The 20,256-nt window shown below is 45.5% G+C and overlaps 1 protein-coding gene across 1 annotated transcript in view; it reads right to left on the reverse strand.

Moving 5' to 3' along the window:
• Positions 1-16,590, reverse strand: part of LOC142803271 (uncharacterized) — a 39,614-nt gene extending 23,024 nt beyond the window's left edge. Inside the window, exons 1-2 of the mRNA XM_075888398.1 lie at positions 16,502-16,590; positions 14,019-14,089 (exon numbers count right to left, since the gene is read on the reverse strand). Of these exons, the coding sequence (XP_075744513.1) occupies positions 14,019-14,089; positions 16,502-16,565 (135 nt within the window). The 5' untranslated portion in view covers positions 16,566-16,590. The remainder of the gene's footprint in view (positions 1-14,018; positions 14,090-16,501) is intronic.
• Between the last annotated feature and the right edge of the window lie 3,666 nt (positions 16,591-20,256).

Here is a 20,256-nt window from a genome sequence, read left to right on the forward strand (position 1 = left end):
GTTTTATTGGCCAGGCATTACCACTAGCGTAGCTCGGTACGTCGGGTCCTGCACTACCTGCCAATGTAGAAAACTACCAAAATCTGCTCCTGCCGGTAAACTACAGCCTCTTCCGTGCCCAGCCACACCATTCGAAGTTGTAGGCGTCGATCTTTATGGCCCCCTCCCAGTCAGTGCTGCTGGAAACCGGTGGATAGTAACAGCCATTGACCATTTGACGCGCTACGCCGAGACGGCATTCGTTACAACAGGTTCAGCTTCTGAGATTGCCGATTTCATTCTCCGAGCCATTATACTGCGTCATGGTGCTCCACGTGTGTTGCTCAGTGACCGTGGAAGGGCCTTTCTTTCACAACTAGTGAACGAACTTCTTCAGGCCTCCGGCACAACTCACAAGACTGCCTCTAGTTATCATCCCCAGACTAACGGCCTCACTGAGCGATTCCACCGCACTCTTGCTGACATGATCGCCGCCTATATTCAACCAGACCACAAAAACTGGGACGTTGTTCTACCATTCGTCACTTTCGCCTACAATACGGCCATTCAGCGAACAACCGGCTACTCGCCATTTTACCTAGTTTATGGACGCTCCCCTACTTCTTTCCTGGACGTCTCCTTCTTTACCTGCCAAGCGAATTCGTCTCCATCCTCTTCAGAGGAATACGTTTCACGACTCGCACAGTGCCGCCAACGAGCTCGTATAAACACTGAAGCCCGCCAGGAAGACAGAAAGCTAGTTTATGATGAATCGCATCGTGATGTATCCTTCCAACCTGGAGACGAAGTGCTGCTTTTGACGCCTGTTCGCACACCTGGCTTGTGCGACAAATTTCAGCCTCGGTTTATTGGGCCATACACAGCTCTTGATAAGACTTCACCAGTGAATTATCGCGTGACGCCACTTGTAGCCCTAGCAGATCGTCGTTATCGAACTACAGAGGTCGTCCATGTCTCCCGTATGAAGCCCTTCATGCGACGTTCTTTGTCCCCTTGACTTGCCGCGGCCACGCTGGCCGCTTTCACGTGGGGGGAATTGATGTGGGCATTTAGTATACGCATCCTCTTCACCGGTACATTATCATCATTATCATGTGTGGCTCATGCATCCCCATCGTTGTCGCGTAACATCATCTTCTTGGCTCATTCATCGTAGCTGTCGGCTGCCGGTTCCTCGGGCCTAATAAAAGGTAATCCAAACCAAGACTTCACAATATATATATATATATATATATATATATATATATATATATATATATTCTGATAGACAAAAGTTAGTAAGGGAGTTTAAGAAGGTTCGACAACCTATTGTCTTGTCATGACATGAATAATCCAAATATCTCATCGCGTCCAACTTCAAACCCTATCTCTGAGACAGGCCTGACAGATACACGTATACCACAGGTCAAGGTAAGCGGGTAAGGGCAACGGGTTATGAGTGGCGGGCTATAACCACTGAGAAACGCTGAGAACATACTGCTGAAGCGAATGCGAGAACGTTAACAAAATCCTTCCATAGCAGAGCTCATTCGATGACCACAAAGAATATATGTAACCCTGGCAGGAATCAATCCGAAGCATTCTGCGCGCGACAATGAAGTATGCTACCACAGATAGGTCTCAGAAATCTTTTGGAAAAGGGTCCTCTGCAGGCGTAATGTTAGTCAAGTGTTAACTGTGTTGTAGTCCTGCCCATCTGATTTTATAAACACTATATGTGTACCGAAAGACACAGTCGTTGCGTAGGGTTACCGTCGATTTCAAGTAAGAGTGATCCGCCGAACTTGGTCCCCGTAGCATCATCTAGGGCGTCCATCCTTGCAAGCACAATCGTTCATTTCAGCTTAGCACTTCTAGTGTTAGTAATAGTCAAGTTCCTCTTGGCATAGTCACGCAACTATAAACAACTGGTTATATAAAAATGGGCGAATGTTCAGTTCAACGTGAAAGGCATATGCAGTCCCTATAGTGTGTACATAAACCATTTAGTGCATATTTATTGTATGATCGTACTCAATAAGCTTAAATTGTGGATCACTACGATGTAATCAATAAAGTTGAATGTGGCTTGTTTGAGTGAACCTGCAATGTACCGACTACATTCTGGTTCTGTTCGGAGCGCAGTGGCACTTCAGGCTTTCCAGTTGCCGTCATTGACAGCCAAACTTCCGAAACAGGAAATAGCGAAGTTCCATGGAGATGTGTGCTCATGAACCAAACTCTAGAACCAGTTCAAGTGTAAGATTATCAAAAATCTAGCGTTTCATACCATCGACAAGTTTCAGTACCTGACCAGCTATCTGACCAGCTGCTATCGGCGAACTTGCCATCAGAGGAGGAAACTACGAAATTTCTGTGAAAACATTCGTCGAAAGATTTTGCAAGGACGAGGTCATCATTGAGGAGCACATGTCACGTTTGCTATTGGTCCGCCTGGCGCACAATCTTCCAAATACCGAGAGGCGAAGGACAATCTGTGATAAACTTCAGACGGGAATTCACAGTCCCGAGGCACTGGGTGTGGCTTCGAGCACATACGGCGTTCTTTTATTGAGAGTTCTCAGAAAAAGCATATCGAATGTGCTCTGCCTCAAGTACTACAGAAGAAAAACACCAGAAGCGGTTTCTGAATATGTCCTTCAGCAGTTCCTAAAGTTAATAAAGGAAGAGGCAGAGAGTGGAGAGAGAGAAAGCCCAGTGCGCAGTATGACCAGTGCTAAACGCCGCTACGAAAGAGAAAGCGCCAATCACTAAAGACCATAGTCAAACATCGTGTGCATCTGCTCTAGGGGTCATTGGGGGAGTGGTGGACTGCATACTTATTTATCAATAGGCGCACACCGTAGAAAGCTGTTTCGCTCCCATTTCAATAGACAAGAAAAGAGCGATAATGTCTAAAGAGCGGCACTGCTACAAGGGTCGGAAAGGAAATCACCGCGCAGTCGAGTGCCGAACATCGAGATGGCTCAAGTGTGCGAAATGCTCGGGACGGCACGCAATGTGCCTACGTGAGCTCAACCAGCGAGCAGCACCGCTTCCTTCAAGTGAACGTATTCAGCAGTCGTTGCCACAGTTCAGTCACCGCTACAAGTGGAAAGTACTCAAGGAAAGGCTCGGGTGCTCCTACAAACGGCACCAGCGTTGGAAGAAGGAGAAAATAGGACTGCTTTAGTGCGAATGCTGCTCGACGGCGGCAGCCAGATAACATTCATACTGGCGGAGGTTTCCCGTCGTCTAAAGCTCCTCATCATAGGAGAGGAGAGGCTGACTATCCATCTTTTCGGAAGCCAAAGACCATATGAGGAAAGATGCTGTCGTCGGGTGGAATGCTGGCTCAAGAACTGGCTCGACAACACCAGAGTCCGTGTCGAAGCACTCAAGATACCCATCATACCCGAGATCAACAGATGCCTGCTGCAACCACTGGACGAATGCGTTGCCCACCTCGCGCAGAAACACGACCTCCAACTTGCTGAGGCCGTACCTGACGACTACCAGCCTGCTTGTTGAAGCTGATTACTACTGGGACATCAACACAGGTAGTGTCAAACGCTTCAACGATAGGCTCGTAGCCACATAGAGTGTGTTTGGATGGGTGCTTTAGGGCATAGACACAAGATTGTCTGCCTTAACACACCTGACGAGCGTCAACGCGATGCACGTTAGCGTGAATCAGGAACCGTGTGATGTTTCTCGTCATCTTAGACCATTCTTGGAACTGGAACACCTCGACATTATCGAGAACTCACCACTTACCACTGAAAACGGCGACGTCTTTAGGGCATTTGCGGACACCATGGTCCAGCAAAACAGTCTATACGAAATCAGGCTTACATAGAGGAAGAACAAATCGCAGATGACCGCCAATAGGGGAACGTCTTCACACATGCTTTACTCACCAAAGCAAGGCGAAATGCTACCTTCAATTGAAGAACACCGATTAACGAGGGTACCATCCGACACTACGTGCAGCCCCTTACTCCTCGGAGCCACCTTACGTTATAATTCGAAAAGGGCTGAATAGAAATTTCCCCGCACCGCGAAGATCCTGAGTGACAAACTGTATGTTGCTGACATCGTTACTGGTGCTGACAGTGTAGGAGAATTGGAGCAGATACGCAAGAAGGCGCTGCTTATACTACAGATGGGAGGCATGAACACGAGAGAAAAGCGATTAAAGAATCTAGTTTCAATAGCATCGTTTGCTGAGATTGAGACAGCCCTGAAGCCTTTACCGGATTTGGGCCTCACAACGATTGTCGGTGTATAATGGAGGCCCGACACAGATGACTGCGTTTGCGAGATGTCCTCCGTGATTAGATTCCTGGCAAGTCAGCCGAACACAAAGCGATTTTTACAACAGTCCTCAGCACGAGTTTTCGACACGTATGATTTCCTCGCGCCCCCTATCACCGCGAAGATGATGTTTCAGAGCCTCTGGGTACACGGTACAACATCGGACAAAAAGATCTTTTCTTATGTGAAAAACAGGTGAAACGAATGGCGCCGGCGGCTTCCTGAGCTCAGGAAAATAACAATTTCAAGAGCATAGGCTCGCGATCTCGACTATGACAGTCTCTCTAAAGTTTTAATGCAGGCAGAAGCTGTTGTTAAGTTTCGTCCTTCGATCTTCATCTGTATGGACGCGGAAGAGCTTATGCCATTGACACCTGCATATTTCCTGGTTGACCACAAATACTTCTGCCTAACAAAGGGGAATTTTGACGACAGATGCAAGCCTTATACCCCCTTAAGCTCAGCGACTAAGCAGCCAGCATGGGACAAAGACAACCGGGAATGAGCTTGCGCTCATTGCGGGGGAGGATGTTAGGAATGCCGAAGGGATCGTCTTGTCTCCCCATCGTACAGATGCCGTAGAAGACGTTCATCTTCACCTCCCAATTTCATGGGTCGAGAGGAGGTCCGCCAACACAAAGCTGACGGGAGCGAAGGGGGTTTACCCCGCACCATTCCCATGGTAGCCTTCATTGGACAAGATCTTTCCTTCTTCATATTCTACCTCTCTCTTTCCTTTCTGATTTTCTGGTAATCTTCAATAAATCAGTCTTGAAACTGTCACCAACGAGTCGAGTCGCTCCTTTTCGAGGCTCGTGCGCGCGCGGCCCAGCTGCCCTGCTATAGTTACCGTGCAGCGAAGAATTCTCTTAGTTAGCCGACGAATATTAGAGCACAAGTAATCATCTACATGTGTCAGCGTTCGGTTAAAGCGTTCTGTAAGCCCGTTTGTGTGGGGGCGGTACGATGTCGTGAGCTTATGTTGGGTGGAGCAGGAACGCCGGATGGCGTAAACCACTTCAGAGATAAACGTACGGCATAGGTGTGCCAGCTGATGCTGCGAGACTCTGTGCACTAAAATGAAATTGCGTAGTATAGAACTGCGACGTCTGTAGCGCAGCTTGTTGTCATGGCTCGTATAACTGCAAAGCAGATCGCGTATTCTTTAGCAATCGAGACAAACTTGTCTCCGGAGGTGGATTTAGGGAAGGGACCGAGAAGGTCAATACCGGCACGCAAGAAAGGCTCGAACAGGATGTCGATGGGCTGAAGATACTTGACAGGTATTCCCGATGGCTACTTACGTCACTGCTTAGTTTCGGAGGCTTTCACATAACGGCGTGCAGAGTCGTTATGCCACCATACCAATAAACGTGACACAAAAGTGACCCCTGGTTGGTGCGGCATGGAGCTTGCGAAGGACTGTGGAGCACAGGTGTTTTGGTATGACGGAAGTTGGTCGTGACCAGCACACGATAAATTACGCCGATAGAAATCGTGGTTCTTTAAGGTAACATATGAACAGAAGCGTTGTACGGTGAAAACTTGAGCTGTTGTATTAAGCGACTGATATCCGGATCGAGACGCTGCTCGTTACAGGGACGAAGCAGCTGGGACATGGAAAGGACGCAGTCAGTGGAATATGTGCTCCTAGAGTCCCGGTCGCCCATATGGTGACGTGATAGGTGATCCACTTCTTCGTGTAGTCTTCCTGACTCATACACTACGGTGTAAAAATACTCTTGAAAGCGAAGTCCCCAGCGAGCGAGACGACCTGTGGGATCTTGCGAGGAGGCAAGTCCGCAAAGGTTGGATGCATAAGTAAAAAAAAAATTTCGCAACTGCTCACAGTTGCGCTAGCAATTTGCTCTCCGTATTTGAATAATCCACTCCGATGGGAACAGCAGCCTGCATGCTGGCATACGCTATATATATTGCGATTCTGCCCCCGTTGTCGATGCACCAATGCTGCGCATACTCCGCACTGGCATCAGTGCGATTTTCGATTGGTGCGGTAGCGTTGAAGTGGGCCAAAAAAGAAGACGTGAGCAAAGTGGCGAGATCGGAGAAAGCTGCTGCTTGCGAGGGACCCGAGCTAAGGTCACATCTTGTTTCAGTAAATCTGTTAGGGGCCGATCAATTTCCGCAAAGTTCTTGATGAATGGCCGAAAATAGGAGCAGAGCACCACAGAGCTGCGGACAGTTTGAGCGGGTTTTGGCAAAGTCCTTCACAGCTCGAACATTTTTGGATCTAGCTTTGCACTGTTAGTGTTAACATTACGCTCAAGTATATTGTAATGCGGTGGCTAAACCGAGACTCGGATGAGTTCAGTTGAAGTCCGGCCAAACGGAATACATTAAAATATTCACATAGTCTCTCAAGGTCCGCATCAAAAGTATAAACAAACACAATATTGTCATCCAGATAAGAGAGACACGTATATATTACTTATATCCACGGAGCAGGGAGTCCATCATTCGTTCGAATCTGGCAGCGGCTGTACATAAGTCGAAAGGCATGACCTTGAATTGGTATAGGCTCTCAGGTGTCAGAAAAGCCGTCTTCTCTTTTTCCATGGGGTCCACGGCAATCAGCGAATAACCAGAGCCAAGGTCAATGGAAGAAAAGTAGACGGCACTATGCAGGCAATCAAAGATGTCGTGAATTCACGGCTGAGAGTAGATGTATTCTCTGTGGTGCTCGTAAGGTGGTCCTAGTTCACACAAAATCACCACGATCCGTCCTTGTTTTTAACAAAAGCCACCAGGGATACCCAGAGACTGGAGGGTGGTTCAACAATGTCATTCGCTAGCATCTCGTTCACACCCTTCTGAATGGCACTCCGCTCAGAAACAGACACTCGGTAGGCACGGCGGTGAACGCGGTTGGCATCACCCATGTGTATGTGATGCTGGAAAAAGGACGCTTGCCCAAAGGTTGGTCGCTGAAATCGAAAATATCCTGGTAGGCCTCGAGAAGGCATTGAAGGGCATCAACTTGCGGAGGCGGAAAATCAGTGGCGATCATGTCTACAATTCGACGGCTGCTCGAATGTGCCGTGAGTGGTGTGCGCTGCGTTGAAACAAGGGGTCTAATGCAAGAATTAGATATGTAAAGCGAGCATCAAACAGAAGCTACAGAAATGCCTTGTGGAAGCACTTGATCAGTGGGACCTAAATTTAGAAGAGGTAGACAAGTTCTGTTAGTTGAGATGCTGAGCACCACGTTGGGAGCTGCAGCCTTATGCGCAAGGAGTACGTCGGAGAGAGGCGTAGCGTAATAGTCACTGCCCGAGACAGCTAGTGAGCAGCGCAAATCGGGAGCACGCCAGTGGAGCAATGAGTCAAAACATAAATGGTGGCAAGAAAATTGAGGACTAGTATGAGTTGGGGGGACATGTTTCAAAGTAAAAAAGGGCGACAACTTGATGAACAGCTGTGGTAAGTTGAGATTTGCGCACACCGACGACAGGGACTGCGCCATCCATAACTTGCACGACACTGATCAAGGGGGGGGGGGGGGGGGGGCGTGAAAAACTTCTTCATGCGACGACGAAAATCCAAACTCACAATAGGGACGCGACCAGCCTTATCAAACGAAGAATCAACAGGCGTGCTATCAACGTATACTTCAAGGGTATTCTCATTCTGGTTTAGACGTAAGGGCGACAGAGGATTTTGGGTAAGGCCGACAGGGCAGCTTCACTTTCAAAAGCTGCACCGCCTATTTTTCCGCTGACATGCGGCGGTTAAACGACGGCGAGAGAGAGCGGTGACGCGTACTTGCGCGGGAAGGGTGGCTTTGAGGTGGCCGAGATGACGGCAAAGGGCGGCCGTAGTACTCAGAGACGGTAAATGGTGAAGTAAAGAAATGGTGAAGTAAAGTGGGTCGGATAACGATCGTGCGGTGAAAGACGGAGTTACTTTAAGTGCGGTATGGTCCAGATTGCGTGCATGGCCTCTGGGTGCGGCAGTAACGAGGGACGTGTCTCGCGCGACCACTGCGGAAGCAGATTAGATTGTCGTCAGTTGTACGGCATTCAGACGGGTTCCTTGTTCGAAAGGAGCACGAAAAGTGGCATGTCATGTCAACAAAAGCTATTGACATTTCAATGTTATCTATGGCGCATACGGTGCACAGGAGACACACTTTAACGAATTCCTGGTGGACAACAGCTTGAATCAAAGAGACAGCTGGTGTCGAGGTCTTGGACAACGTCGGTTTGTTAGCAGTCGGGTAGGCAGCCTCGAGTTCACGTCAGACAATGCACGTCACATCATAAGTTCTGGACGGCTGACAAGAGGCAGCTTCGTAAGGCGACGTTGCAGTGGTGTTGGGTTGGTGGTAGAACTGATTTATATGTGGGGTTTAACGTCTCAAAACCACTATATGATTATGAGAGACGCCGTAGTGGAGGGCTCCGGAAATTTCGACCACCTGGGGTTCTTTAACGTGCACCCACATATGAGCACACGGGCCTACAACACTTCCGCCTTCATCGGAAATGCAGCCGCCGCAGCCGGCATTCGAACCCGCGACCTGCGGGTCAGCAGCTGAGTGCCTTAGCCACTAGACCACCGCAGCGGTGCGGTTGGTGGTAGAACTGGTGCAAAACGCTTCGACTCTTCACCTGCTCAATATGGCGGTAATTTTTTATTACAGGCTGTTACATTTGTAAAGTCAAGCAGATTAAACGCGTCTGCGGGGATGCCTTTCAAAATGTGTGATGTCTTGTCAGCCTCAGGCATGTTCACATCGGCCTTTCGACAGAAAGCTAACACATCTTGAATGCACACTCGATGGACGTCTGTGTCTGTGCGGCAATTGTTTTCGAGCATCAAGCTGTTAACCAAATGGATTTCCCAAAATGTCGCAGAGCTGTTGTTTAAACGTTTCCGAGCTTGTGACTTCATGCTCATGGGTATCAAACCAGATGTGAGGAGAGTTGGGAAGGTAAAATAAGGCATTCGCGAGCATAGCAATTTCTTCCCAGCCTTATTGCTTGCTGATGCGCTCGCATATACTAAGCCACGTCTTCACACATGCGTCGATGTCTCCAGTAAAGGTACCGGAATCACGGGGTTGCGTTAAGGAGACGTACCGGGCTGTTGTCGTTGCTGAAGTAGGTGGGAATGGCGATTCTTCATCCTGGGCCATAGTAGAAGACCTAAGGAGGCATCTACTGCGTAGCTCCATTGTCAAAAGCAAGTTACTCGCACTTCCACCGAAATGGTACGTAGATATAACAGCAGACAGTCTGCAGCCACACCACAACTCACAAACAACGTCAACCTCTTCACTTTGAGTCGGAGGCGCATTTTACGGTACGTCCCACAATGCCCTGTTCCCGTCAGCCGGAACTACGCAACAACATGTCCCGAAGCCCGGTGACTATGTTCGCGTGTATCACAGAGTAATAAATTGGTATGACATGTTGTAACGTGACAACTGTAGACAAGACGCGTGCATTGGTGAAGCATGAACGCTATTTTTATAGTATTCCCAAGCATGTTAGATTATTTTCACTCTTTTTTCAAGCAGAAACAAGGTTGTGGGGTAGAAAACCTGCTTTACACGCAAAGGGTATGGGTTAGATCGTCAATGGGCCTGATAAATTACAGCGAAAGCTGTATATGGCTATAGGAGCAACGAAAAATGGTCCGGCAACTGTGTCCCGGGCACCCTCATTGGATTTACGTCGTTACGTCGTTCTTAGTGTTGCACCCAAGCACGCACGCCATTGGCTACGTTGAAGGCGACGTCATCCATCCCGTCGAAGCCGGGGTGCCGATCACGTGCGCATAAGTTCCTACTGATACTTTCCACATGATTAAGCCATGGCTATCTCTAGAAGAGCGCTGACAGTGGAAACATGAGAGAGCTCGCATTCGCCAGGCCGATAATGCAGTCCAGGCACGAAACGAGGCCCGGGAGGCCGAGTGCCGCTAGCAACTGCCTACCCCGATGGTCTGGCTGCCTTCTGAGCCGCGCTTAATGACTAACGGTAATGCAAGCGCCGGTGGCGGGTGGATCTATCAAACCATGTCGCCGCGTTAGCTCACGATGTCAAAGCTTGCACCAGCCCTGCGCCAAACAAGTGTCGTTGCGGCGTCGACGTCATGATTGCGGGAGTACATTCAGCGAGAGTTTCTCCAGCGCCACTTTAGCTTCGGCTTGGACGTCTGTGACCACCTGAGGTTCAAGAACAAACCGTGTGGCTAACCCATTGTGGGACGCGTTTTACTGCCCACTACACTCCTTCATGACTGTGATCATGCGAGACACAATCTGCGGCATGCGAAATAAACACTGTGGCTAACTCAAGCCTAACGTGCGTCTAACACAATAAGAAGTGCAAGTATACAACCAATAACTGTGAAAGGCTTCAGTGCAGCGTCGGATTCAATCGACAGTTAAATACCACGGCCGCACGTTTGAGCTACTTCTTGTTAAGCATTTGTACAGAGTGCATCGGGAGAGAATATTTTTTATTTATTTCATATAAATTTTTCTCGAGTTTTTTTTTCTCGTACAAGATAATGTTTTGCTCACAACCAACGACGCCCATGTCAACGCCCACAGTAATACCGATGCCGGATTTTCAGTGAAACGAGCTTTTTCATGCTATCGTGCTAAAACGTACGTCACTGTTTCATCATATATATACATATATATATATATATATATATATATATATATATATATATATATATCCGATACCTTCACGAAGACCAACTGGCCCATTGAATTATTACTCCCTTTATATATATATATATATATATATATATATATATATATATATATATATATATATATATATATATATATATATTCTATAACATTCATAGATATGTTTAAGGTCATTTCTCAACAAAAAAAATCACAGCCAGTTGCGATCATCATGCCTGACAAGACAGAAATTTGCCTGGTACGAGGAAAATTGTAATATTAAAAAAAAACAAAAGAAAAACTTAGCACAATACTATTTCACATATCACGCACGGGCTTTCTGAAAATATACATAGCTCGTAATTATGACTCTTTACACATGGCTAGTACTCGGCCATCACACAAAACCACTTCAATCTTGATTCTCGCTCTTAAAGGGCCAGTCAACAGGCTCCGTTACGCGCAGAAAAGGCTCGCACATCTTTGCTGCGCATTTTCGCTGACCAAAATAAGTATGGAGAAATCAGAGGGCTTGACAAATATATCTCGTTGGATATGACAGGAATAAGGAAAAAAATTCGTCGCGTAAAACATCTAACTCTTTCCTCCCGGCACCTGTGGCAACACAGTAGATACCTAGAATTGCGGTACCACGGTAGCAGCCATTGGTTGTTGCCAGTTTATATATATTCGAGAACTGCGTGTACAGACATAAATAAAAAGCGAGACGGTTGATAAAAAACTGACATCGACATTGTTGACCCAAGGAATGAAGTAATTTTCCAGTCCCTGCAGAAATCGAATCCTAGAATTCTGCGTGGCAATCTAGTATTCTACAACAAAGCAATTCTAGGTCTTTGAACTCTTTTGGAACAAGACTCTTCTGAAACATACACTCAGTGAAACGTCATATATGGTTGCAATGCTGCTATGCAATTTTGTAAACACTACATGCCATAGTTTCGATGGAAGCGAAGATCCGGTAGGCCCATGTACTTAGATTTGGGAGAACGTTAACGAACCCCAGGTGTTCTATATTTCGCGAGCCTTCCACTACGGCGTCTCAAAAATTATATGGTGGTTTTCGGACGTTAAACCCCACCTATATATCATATAAATCAAACATTACACATCTACTCATATGATACAGGCGCCACTTCGCGTTAATACCGGCAGTGGTACAACCCACTACATTTGGTTTACGTAGGGCTCTAGAGGGCTACCATCTTCATAAGCACAAGCACTAAATAGTGCCTTACCGCTTGTCGTCTTCCTAATGCTATCCTGCTGTCTGCATTGTCACGCAACTAGAAAGGTCTCGATACATGAAACAGAGTTACGGGTTCAACATATGGCTGACGTATAACATCTTTACATAGCTAACGTTTCGCTACAATGACATCTCCTCCGCATGCGTCATTTGACCTTGATTCCACTGGTAGGTCGGATGTGCCAAATTTGTGTAAAAAAAAGTTTGGATTGAATTTTTCTCAAAAGCCTATATTACAAGAATTCAGAAGTCAAGTCTTTTGCTATCCGAAATTACTGTGAACAGTTCTTCAAAACACAATGTTCAGAATTGTGTACTGAAAATTTCGTTCTACAACGGTTTCCAATAGCCGCTAAGAAAGAACATCGAATAACAAAAAAAACTGATGGCGATAACTGACAGTGTCTTTGATTTACAAAAACGCGAAGCATAAATATATGTGCAGCATACCAAAGTTAAACTATAAGAATATGCGATATGCCTTCACTTTTTCTTGTTTCTCATCAATTTACATGTTTCTAAGGCATTTTGCTTCTTTGTTAGTATATCACGCAGCCAACAAAGCCAAAAGCATGTGAAGAAATTAAATAACAAAAATTTACAACTCAAGGAGTCAAGGAATAGCTGAGTTCAAAAAGGGTCTGCTCCGACATCACCTTTCATTAGTAAGAGATAAATAACAACCAGCTTTATATATATACAATATATATATATATATATATATATATATATATATATATATATATATATATATATATATATATATATATATATATATATATATATATATATATATATATATTACTGAGCACTCCATCTGGATACGATGAAAGCGATAAGAGCGCCGCTTCTGTGCTGCCGAATGGGTAACTGTAGGTAATTTCTGCGTCATTTTTGGTCAAGTAGCTGCACTCCTTGACTAAAGTAAGTTATTGGACGAATCACTGTCTTCATAGTATGGAGATATGCCACCAAAAAAAACTATTAAAACACTTCATTCATGGCCACAGCAAATAATCACTGCTTAATTGTATGTGCCGAAAAACCAGTCAGTTAAGAAGGCTCTTGTCAAGTACGACTCGGCGATGGTGGAGCGTATTACAAAGTCACTTCATTGTAAAGAGGCATCGTTTTGCCAGAAAACTATAGAAACGACAGCGTTGGCAAAGGCGCAGCCAGAAATTCTTTGTAGTAGAGAAGGGTTGAACACTCTTTTCCTCTGTGCATTGTTTCGCATGTTTGTGTGCTATAGCCCTTGGCCGTGCCAATAATTATAGCGCTGCCACTTTCACCAGTAAAATGTTTAGTACTTTTCGGCTTGATAGTGTAGGTAATACTAAATTATGATATATAGATTTTGCACGCACAAAGGAATGCGTTCACATCACACTCCGATGTCAATTTAACAGTGTTTGCGTGAACAATATAGTTAACAGTGTAAATGTGTCTATTACACTACTTACTAGCTACTAGTTTTTCACAGAAACGGTACTTCGTCCGCTCTTCTAACACCATTGAGGTCCTAATAAAAATGATGGTCACTCGCTATGACAGGGCTGCATCTGTTGATTTCTGCTTTTTATATCTGCACAGCGTAAGCACCCTGGTAAGAAACCAACGTTTAGTCGGACGCTAGTGTTTTAAGAAAGTAATGACTGCGCCAAAAGAGACAAAAAAAAGGGCGAACTTGTATGCACTGAAAATAAAACTACGCTATTTGCCTTGAAGTAGGCAAAAGCGTTGTTCGCAGCACGTAGTCAAAACCATTCCTTATTTTCTTACCGGGGGTCTTCCTCCAGGTGCTGACCTTTCACTGACAATTTTTGGTTCTGCCCTGCTCCACTTCTTCAAAACTGAAAAGTAAATATATAAAGCTGAAAAGTAAATAGCCATTGTGAAATGATTTCTCTCGAAATTCATTTCACAATGGCTATGCATCACAGCGCCAAGAAGCTGAGGACGCTGGAGCTTAACAATTAGAGTGAAACGCGTTCATTTTCTGAGCTCTACTCACAGCGCCTTCTGTTTTTGGTTGCCATGCTTTTCTTGTCGGTGAACATTGTCTTCATACTGTGAAGGCACGCACGTGTGTGCGCTTCGTATTGGCCGTGGCAAATTCTCCTATGGCACATACAGCTGCGAAATTACGAACTACCTTTTATGCCATAAAACTGAGCGACATGGTGTGCTATTTATATTGCGTGTAACGAAATGCCCACTTTACATTTGTAAGGCAATACACACATCTACGTAGCAGTACACCTTGTTTATTACCTTGCGGGTGATAGATAATTAGTTAACCGGAATCCTGTTTAGAGGTGGTTAGCTTTAAGCCAATAACTCGTTAAGGAACACGCATTGCGTGAAGCCGGTTGTTAATATGCACGGCTGTTGCACAGTACTTCATTTATGAACAAATCTTTCCAATTTATTAGCTAAACAGAATTTATGAGCTAAACCAAAAGCTCCTAAATAATATCTTGGCCAGGATGGCCACATTTTGATGCAGAGCAAGTGCGGCAGAACTGAGTTCTTAGACTTCAGTTCACCTAAAGAACAGGAAGTTGCCCAAATTTCCAGAACCCTGCATGGTGGCATCCCCAATATTCGCGTTGTGGCTTTAGGACGTCTACCTCTAACAATTTTATATTGTCCACAATAAAGATACTTAGAGTCAAAGTGAAATGTACGTGCCAATACACACCAAAGTGGAGGCCTGCGGAACTTTCCAGAACTTTTCTTCGACCATTTGGCGTTATTTCACATGCAGCTAAATCAAAATACAGGTCCTCGATCATTTTCCAGCTGTAAAATTGTCGCTGCTATGGCCGCTATCGAACCATTGACTTTCTGGTGAGCAGCGGAAAACCGAACTGCTGCAGCACAGTGGCGAAAGCCAGACGCCTTCATTGCACGACGCATTCATAGGCTTTTTTTCCGAAGCAATTATAACAACTGTCGCGACAATACCATATAAAAAATTGCTGCCACGCAAATATTCTTGTTTCAATTGGTCTGTTAGTTTCCACATGCATTGTGACTAGTTATTCACGGACAGCTTCACCGAAACCAACACCAGAGTTGTGACCTCCTAGATTTCTCTTCTCTGCCGGGTTATCTATGGTCACCTAAGTGGCAAAACCACCATAGTTCCACCATAGTTCTTTAAATAAATTTTTATGTTTTTGGAGCTTATATGCTACGAAAATAACGTAAAAAGTTTTTAAAAGGCGTAAACGTAATTATAATTAACCCTACGTAAGTGACGCCGTCATTCAGCAGGCAACTCCTTCAATGCAAGCCATAGCCTCTGAAATTAGTAGCAAACGCCAAAATTGCCGATCTTAAAGGCTATGTACAAAGACCTTTACCACTACGTCGGCAGCGCCAACATAGATGACGGGCGTTTAGTGCTCATTCGGCAGGCAAGGGAAATCTAGGAAGCTATGCCCGGCCTATTTAACGCTACCGCCTCGCTACATGGCTTTTCATTGACTGTCCCAGTAAACACTACAAAACATAAACGTTCGAATTCCCTTCGGCAGCAACACTTAAGTGTGATTGACGTAAAACTGCAATAAAGAACTGATTTCACTATTCATAGGTGATAACTGTGACGGTTGGGTGGTAAGTTCGTATGAATATGTGCACTAAGCCACCATGGTGCTCTGAGCACGCCGTAATATTGATGAACTATTCTAAGCAACACTGTTCTTGCAAAAACTTTGGGGACATCGTGATTAGGTTGCTTAAATTATAGAAATGCAGAAGTTGCCAAAAAAAGTGTTCTTTGAAAAGAAAAGTACTAAAGATAGTGAGTTTTCTCTGTGTGTCAAATGTAGAACTATATACAGCAACAGGGGTCTCAAACATTCTGACCGCACATACGCTCTTTGTTTATTTGTTTTCTTTTCTTTTCTATTTTCTTAATCGGTGTATTTGTGAGTTAAATATGAGATTTTACAAGCTTTCTTTTTTTGGTATGAAAATGGTAGGGTTTACTGAAAATACATTCAAACAAACAACCTTATCCCATCCCTTTCTTTTCGCTGCTGCTTTCTTCTCTCACCTGCCCTTTAGGGAATAAATTCCGTGGTAACAGCTTGCTGCCTGACGAGTTGAGACACCTTTACTATAAGGAGAACTTCCAAGAAAGAAGTATAGCTTTATTAATGTATTTCTTGTTCTACTAGAAGCAACATGTAATAAACTTGCAGGCAGATGAGTCATAATAAGTGCTTTATAATCTAAAATTGGAAGCTTACCATATGCATAGCAGCAAGTAGATGCTAAAACCAGGAAGATGACTTGCTGACGGCTATGCTTCATTACACACAACTTCCAATGGATCTGTAAAGCTCTGCAAATATTTCCATGGTTTAATTTATCTTGCTGTTGGGAACATGTGTTATATATATAAGTGTACAAAGCCCTTAGTTTATTTCGTCTTTCTGCCCATTGAATTCATAACAAAAGGGCTTTCATCCTCTTGACCAACTGGTAAAAATAAATGTTGGTATATTTTTGTCAAACTGAAAACAGTGATTCTTTCTTCAGAATTGAGAAATTTTCATGCTAGAAACCTAGTTGCTCACTTATTCGTATAAGAACACCCAATGTTCACCATTTGCAGCCACCTTCATTAAAGAGATATATATTCCTAGGCTTAGCGGGATATCGGGCTTACCTGGATAGTGGAATTGAAGTGCATATGTACCTTAACGTACGTGACCTGTACCGCTCACCGTACGCACGCCATTTTAGGAGCAAATCTCCTCCTATTTTCACCTTGTCCCGCGTCAAGCGTAACGAGCAGTATCTCTTTAACAGTATAATAGATGGCGCGGTCTCATTGAAGTACATACAAACAGCCGTTGAGAAGGGATTTTCTAGATCGCATTGTACCACTACTCACCCATTGCCTGCTGCGCGGGTTGTGTCTGGGTGCGCGGGAAATGAGTGGCTCTCTCAGTCTTCTGAACCGTCGCCGTACGAGTCAGATTATTGGCGACAACCACGAGCCTTGGTGGCTCATGCTCGTCGCCAGACAGACAGACAGACAGACAGACAGACAGACAGACAGACAGACAGACAGACAGACAGACAGGCAGGCAGGCAGGCAGGCAGGCAGGCAGGCAGGCAGGCAGGCAGGTGGACAGACAGACAGACAGACAGACAGACAGACAAATTTAGGCACGGGTGGACGAACGGACGCATGGACGGGTGCTTCGCCCCACTCATTATCACCATTTCCGTGGTTGTACAGCGATTTTTTATTTCCTCTGAATTTGATAAAACAATCAGCACATATTCTTTTAAGTGCTCTGATATATGCGCTAAAGTATACAACCGCAACTTCTTGAGCTTTTTTAGAAGATGAATTTTAGAGTTGGTAGCCAATTGCGGATTCTCGTTTGTAAACGCAGCCTCAGGCCGCGTTCGCACTGAGCATTCCGGCCGCCGAAAGTGCTCCGAATCTGGTTCGGCGGCGGCGAGATCCGCCGAAAGGGCCCTCTCCGCGCCGATCGCTCTCGGACCGACTTTTGCGGCGTCTGCCGCCGAATCAGTCACCGCAGACCAATAGGAGCGCTAATCAAGGAAGTTTGAAAAATGGTGGCTAAGCCCTTCTCACTTGTTATGCCGCAGTGCACGTAACTGAAGGTTGAAACCAACGGGAGTTTAACCTACTCTGTGCCTACTTCGCCTCCGTATTTCGTGAAAGAAGTGACCGAGGTTGGTGTTGGCGTGACCGAGCTTGTTGCGCTCTTGCAGAGCAAAACAAACCCACAAACGCCGCTGGCGTCGGTGGTTTTTCGGCTCTTCGTGCATTACAAAACAGCCACTTGCCATCAACGTAAGCAGTACTGTCTTATCTTGCTTCTTGCGTACGATAATCGTCGAAGTATACACCACCGGATAGCGTAGTGGCGTTTGCAAGCCGCGACAACAACCGGGTGACAGCGCATCCATCCCGCGCTCGGCCCGTGGTAGATGGCATATTCCGCGGTGCGGGGCGCGTCCAGTGCGAATGACGCTGCGTTTCGGTGGCAGGGGAATTTCGGTCGCTGTAGAAAGCGGATGTTTCAGTGCGAACTAGGCATCAGTGTGTTCGTGGCACAACCTGCCTCTGTCATTCTATCCAGCCTCTCACCGCAGACAATGCACGCTTTCTTCTACGAGGCGACGGCAACGCGAGAACAGTTCGGTTTCGTCACCAGCATAGCGTGTTAGTCGTCGTTGGCATCTGACCTTACATTGATATTGAGCAACGAGAAAATCAATGCGGGGCAAGTCAGCTGCGTCACGCGCTGGCACGTTGAAATAAAAATGGTGATGTTTCCGCTCTCGAGTATACTGGCTACAATAATCTCCGAACTAGTCACTGGCAAGTTCATATGGGATAGCACAGCTTGGCTCCGCATTGGGAACATCACCGGCTTGCGTTTCACGCGACCGAAGAAGCTCGTTGTTATGTTTCCACTTTGACCAGTCGTGGTTTTGTGACGTCATCACATATCCAGCATGGACAGCTCCCTGTTTTGATTTCGGTTTTGACACATTGTTCATTGCTTATTCAAGTTTATTGACGGGAATATCAGAAAAATCAACTATATCAGCTAATGCAGGGCTGTTACTACTAGTTAAGAACAGCATTATGTCAATGTGGTCGAGGAAGCACCAGATTTACCCTTTAATACCACTTGCGATAAACGCCAGAGACCCGTCTCTCGTCAGTCTGACAGAAAGAAGCCCGTCCACGTGTCGCTCTCGACGTGCCTTCCGTCACACGGATTCTCCGTCGGCATGCCGCAGGAAACGCGCGCTCCTGCACTACACAATAATTAGGGCGCTTAGGAAACGTATTCATAATGCCACTCATAATTCACGCTATGAGAGTACATGTCTGTGATACTTTGTTTGTCACGCTTTACTTACTTTTCTCTCCTCTTTTTTTTTGTTTGCAGGCAGCCCGTGTAATAGCCCTACAGTAGTACAGAGTTTGAATCGCTGTAGGACGCATCCCAGCATTAGCTACCACATTAGCTACCACATCCGTTCAGCTCGACTGGTTCAGCGCAGCCTCACGATCACATACAGAGGATAAAGGGCAGTAATGCCCAACACATCTTGTTAGAAGTAGCGTGACGCACAGCAAGGGTTTCAGTTCAAACGCTTACAACGTCTTTAAAGACCTCAAAAAGAAAGTAAGTTCCTTCCAACTCAGTATTGCAAATATCTGCAGTAAATCTATGACCTTAGTGAAGAATCTGGGCGATCTCTGAAAATGTTTCATGCCAAAATTTACAACTGTAAATATTGGTCTCGTTTCATTGACCAGCATATACCGGTACGCCACAACGCGTACTAGTGAACATCCTCCTAGAGCTATTTATTATTGTTACTAAATAGGCGCGAATGTCTATCTGGATTGGTCGCACATCGCAACATCACCATTAGTATGATAAGTGTAACGTATCCTTGCGCATCACTGCGAGCACTCAGCCTCTCCGCATGTATTAGCAGAATTAATAGTGTCAGATACAGGAGGCTCAAGCACCCAAAATTGATTTTAGTGGAGGATTGAGTGCCAGAAAACCCACGTTGCGTTTTCGCATAAGAGTCACACTTTATAGTAATACCTTCTTAATTTCAACTGACGGTTGATTCAAACAGAATTCCTGGTTCCGGGACCACCCTCGTTATTTTTATAGAAAAGAAACTGCCTAAAACTTGAATGCATATGTGTCATCATTATTAGCAGCAGCCTGATTACGCCCACTGCAGTGTAAAGGCCTCTCCCATGTTTTTCCATTTAATGCAGGCTTGTGCTTTCTGAAACCACGCTAAAGCTGCAAACTTCTTATTCTCATCTGCCTACCTAATTGTCTGTATTCTCTCATGCATTATCTGCTCTTGCGATCCATTCAGGTACCATTCATGACCACAAGTATTATATATAAGACGAGTTGGTTCCTCGTACTTGAACTGTTTTACCGCATTGCTGCAAAGGAAAAAAAAT

Source organism: Rhipicephalus microplus, chromosome 3 (genome assembly GCF_043290135.1).
Source record: "Rhipicephalus microplus isolate Deutch F79 chromosome 3, USDA_Rmic, whole genome shotgun sequence".
In the NCBI taxonomy this organism is placed as follows: domain Eukaryota; kingdom Metazoa; phylum Arthropoda; class Arachnida; order Ixodida; family Ixodidae; genus Rhipicephalus; species Rhipicephalus microplus.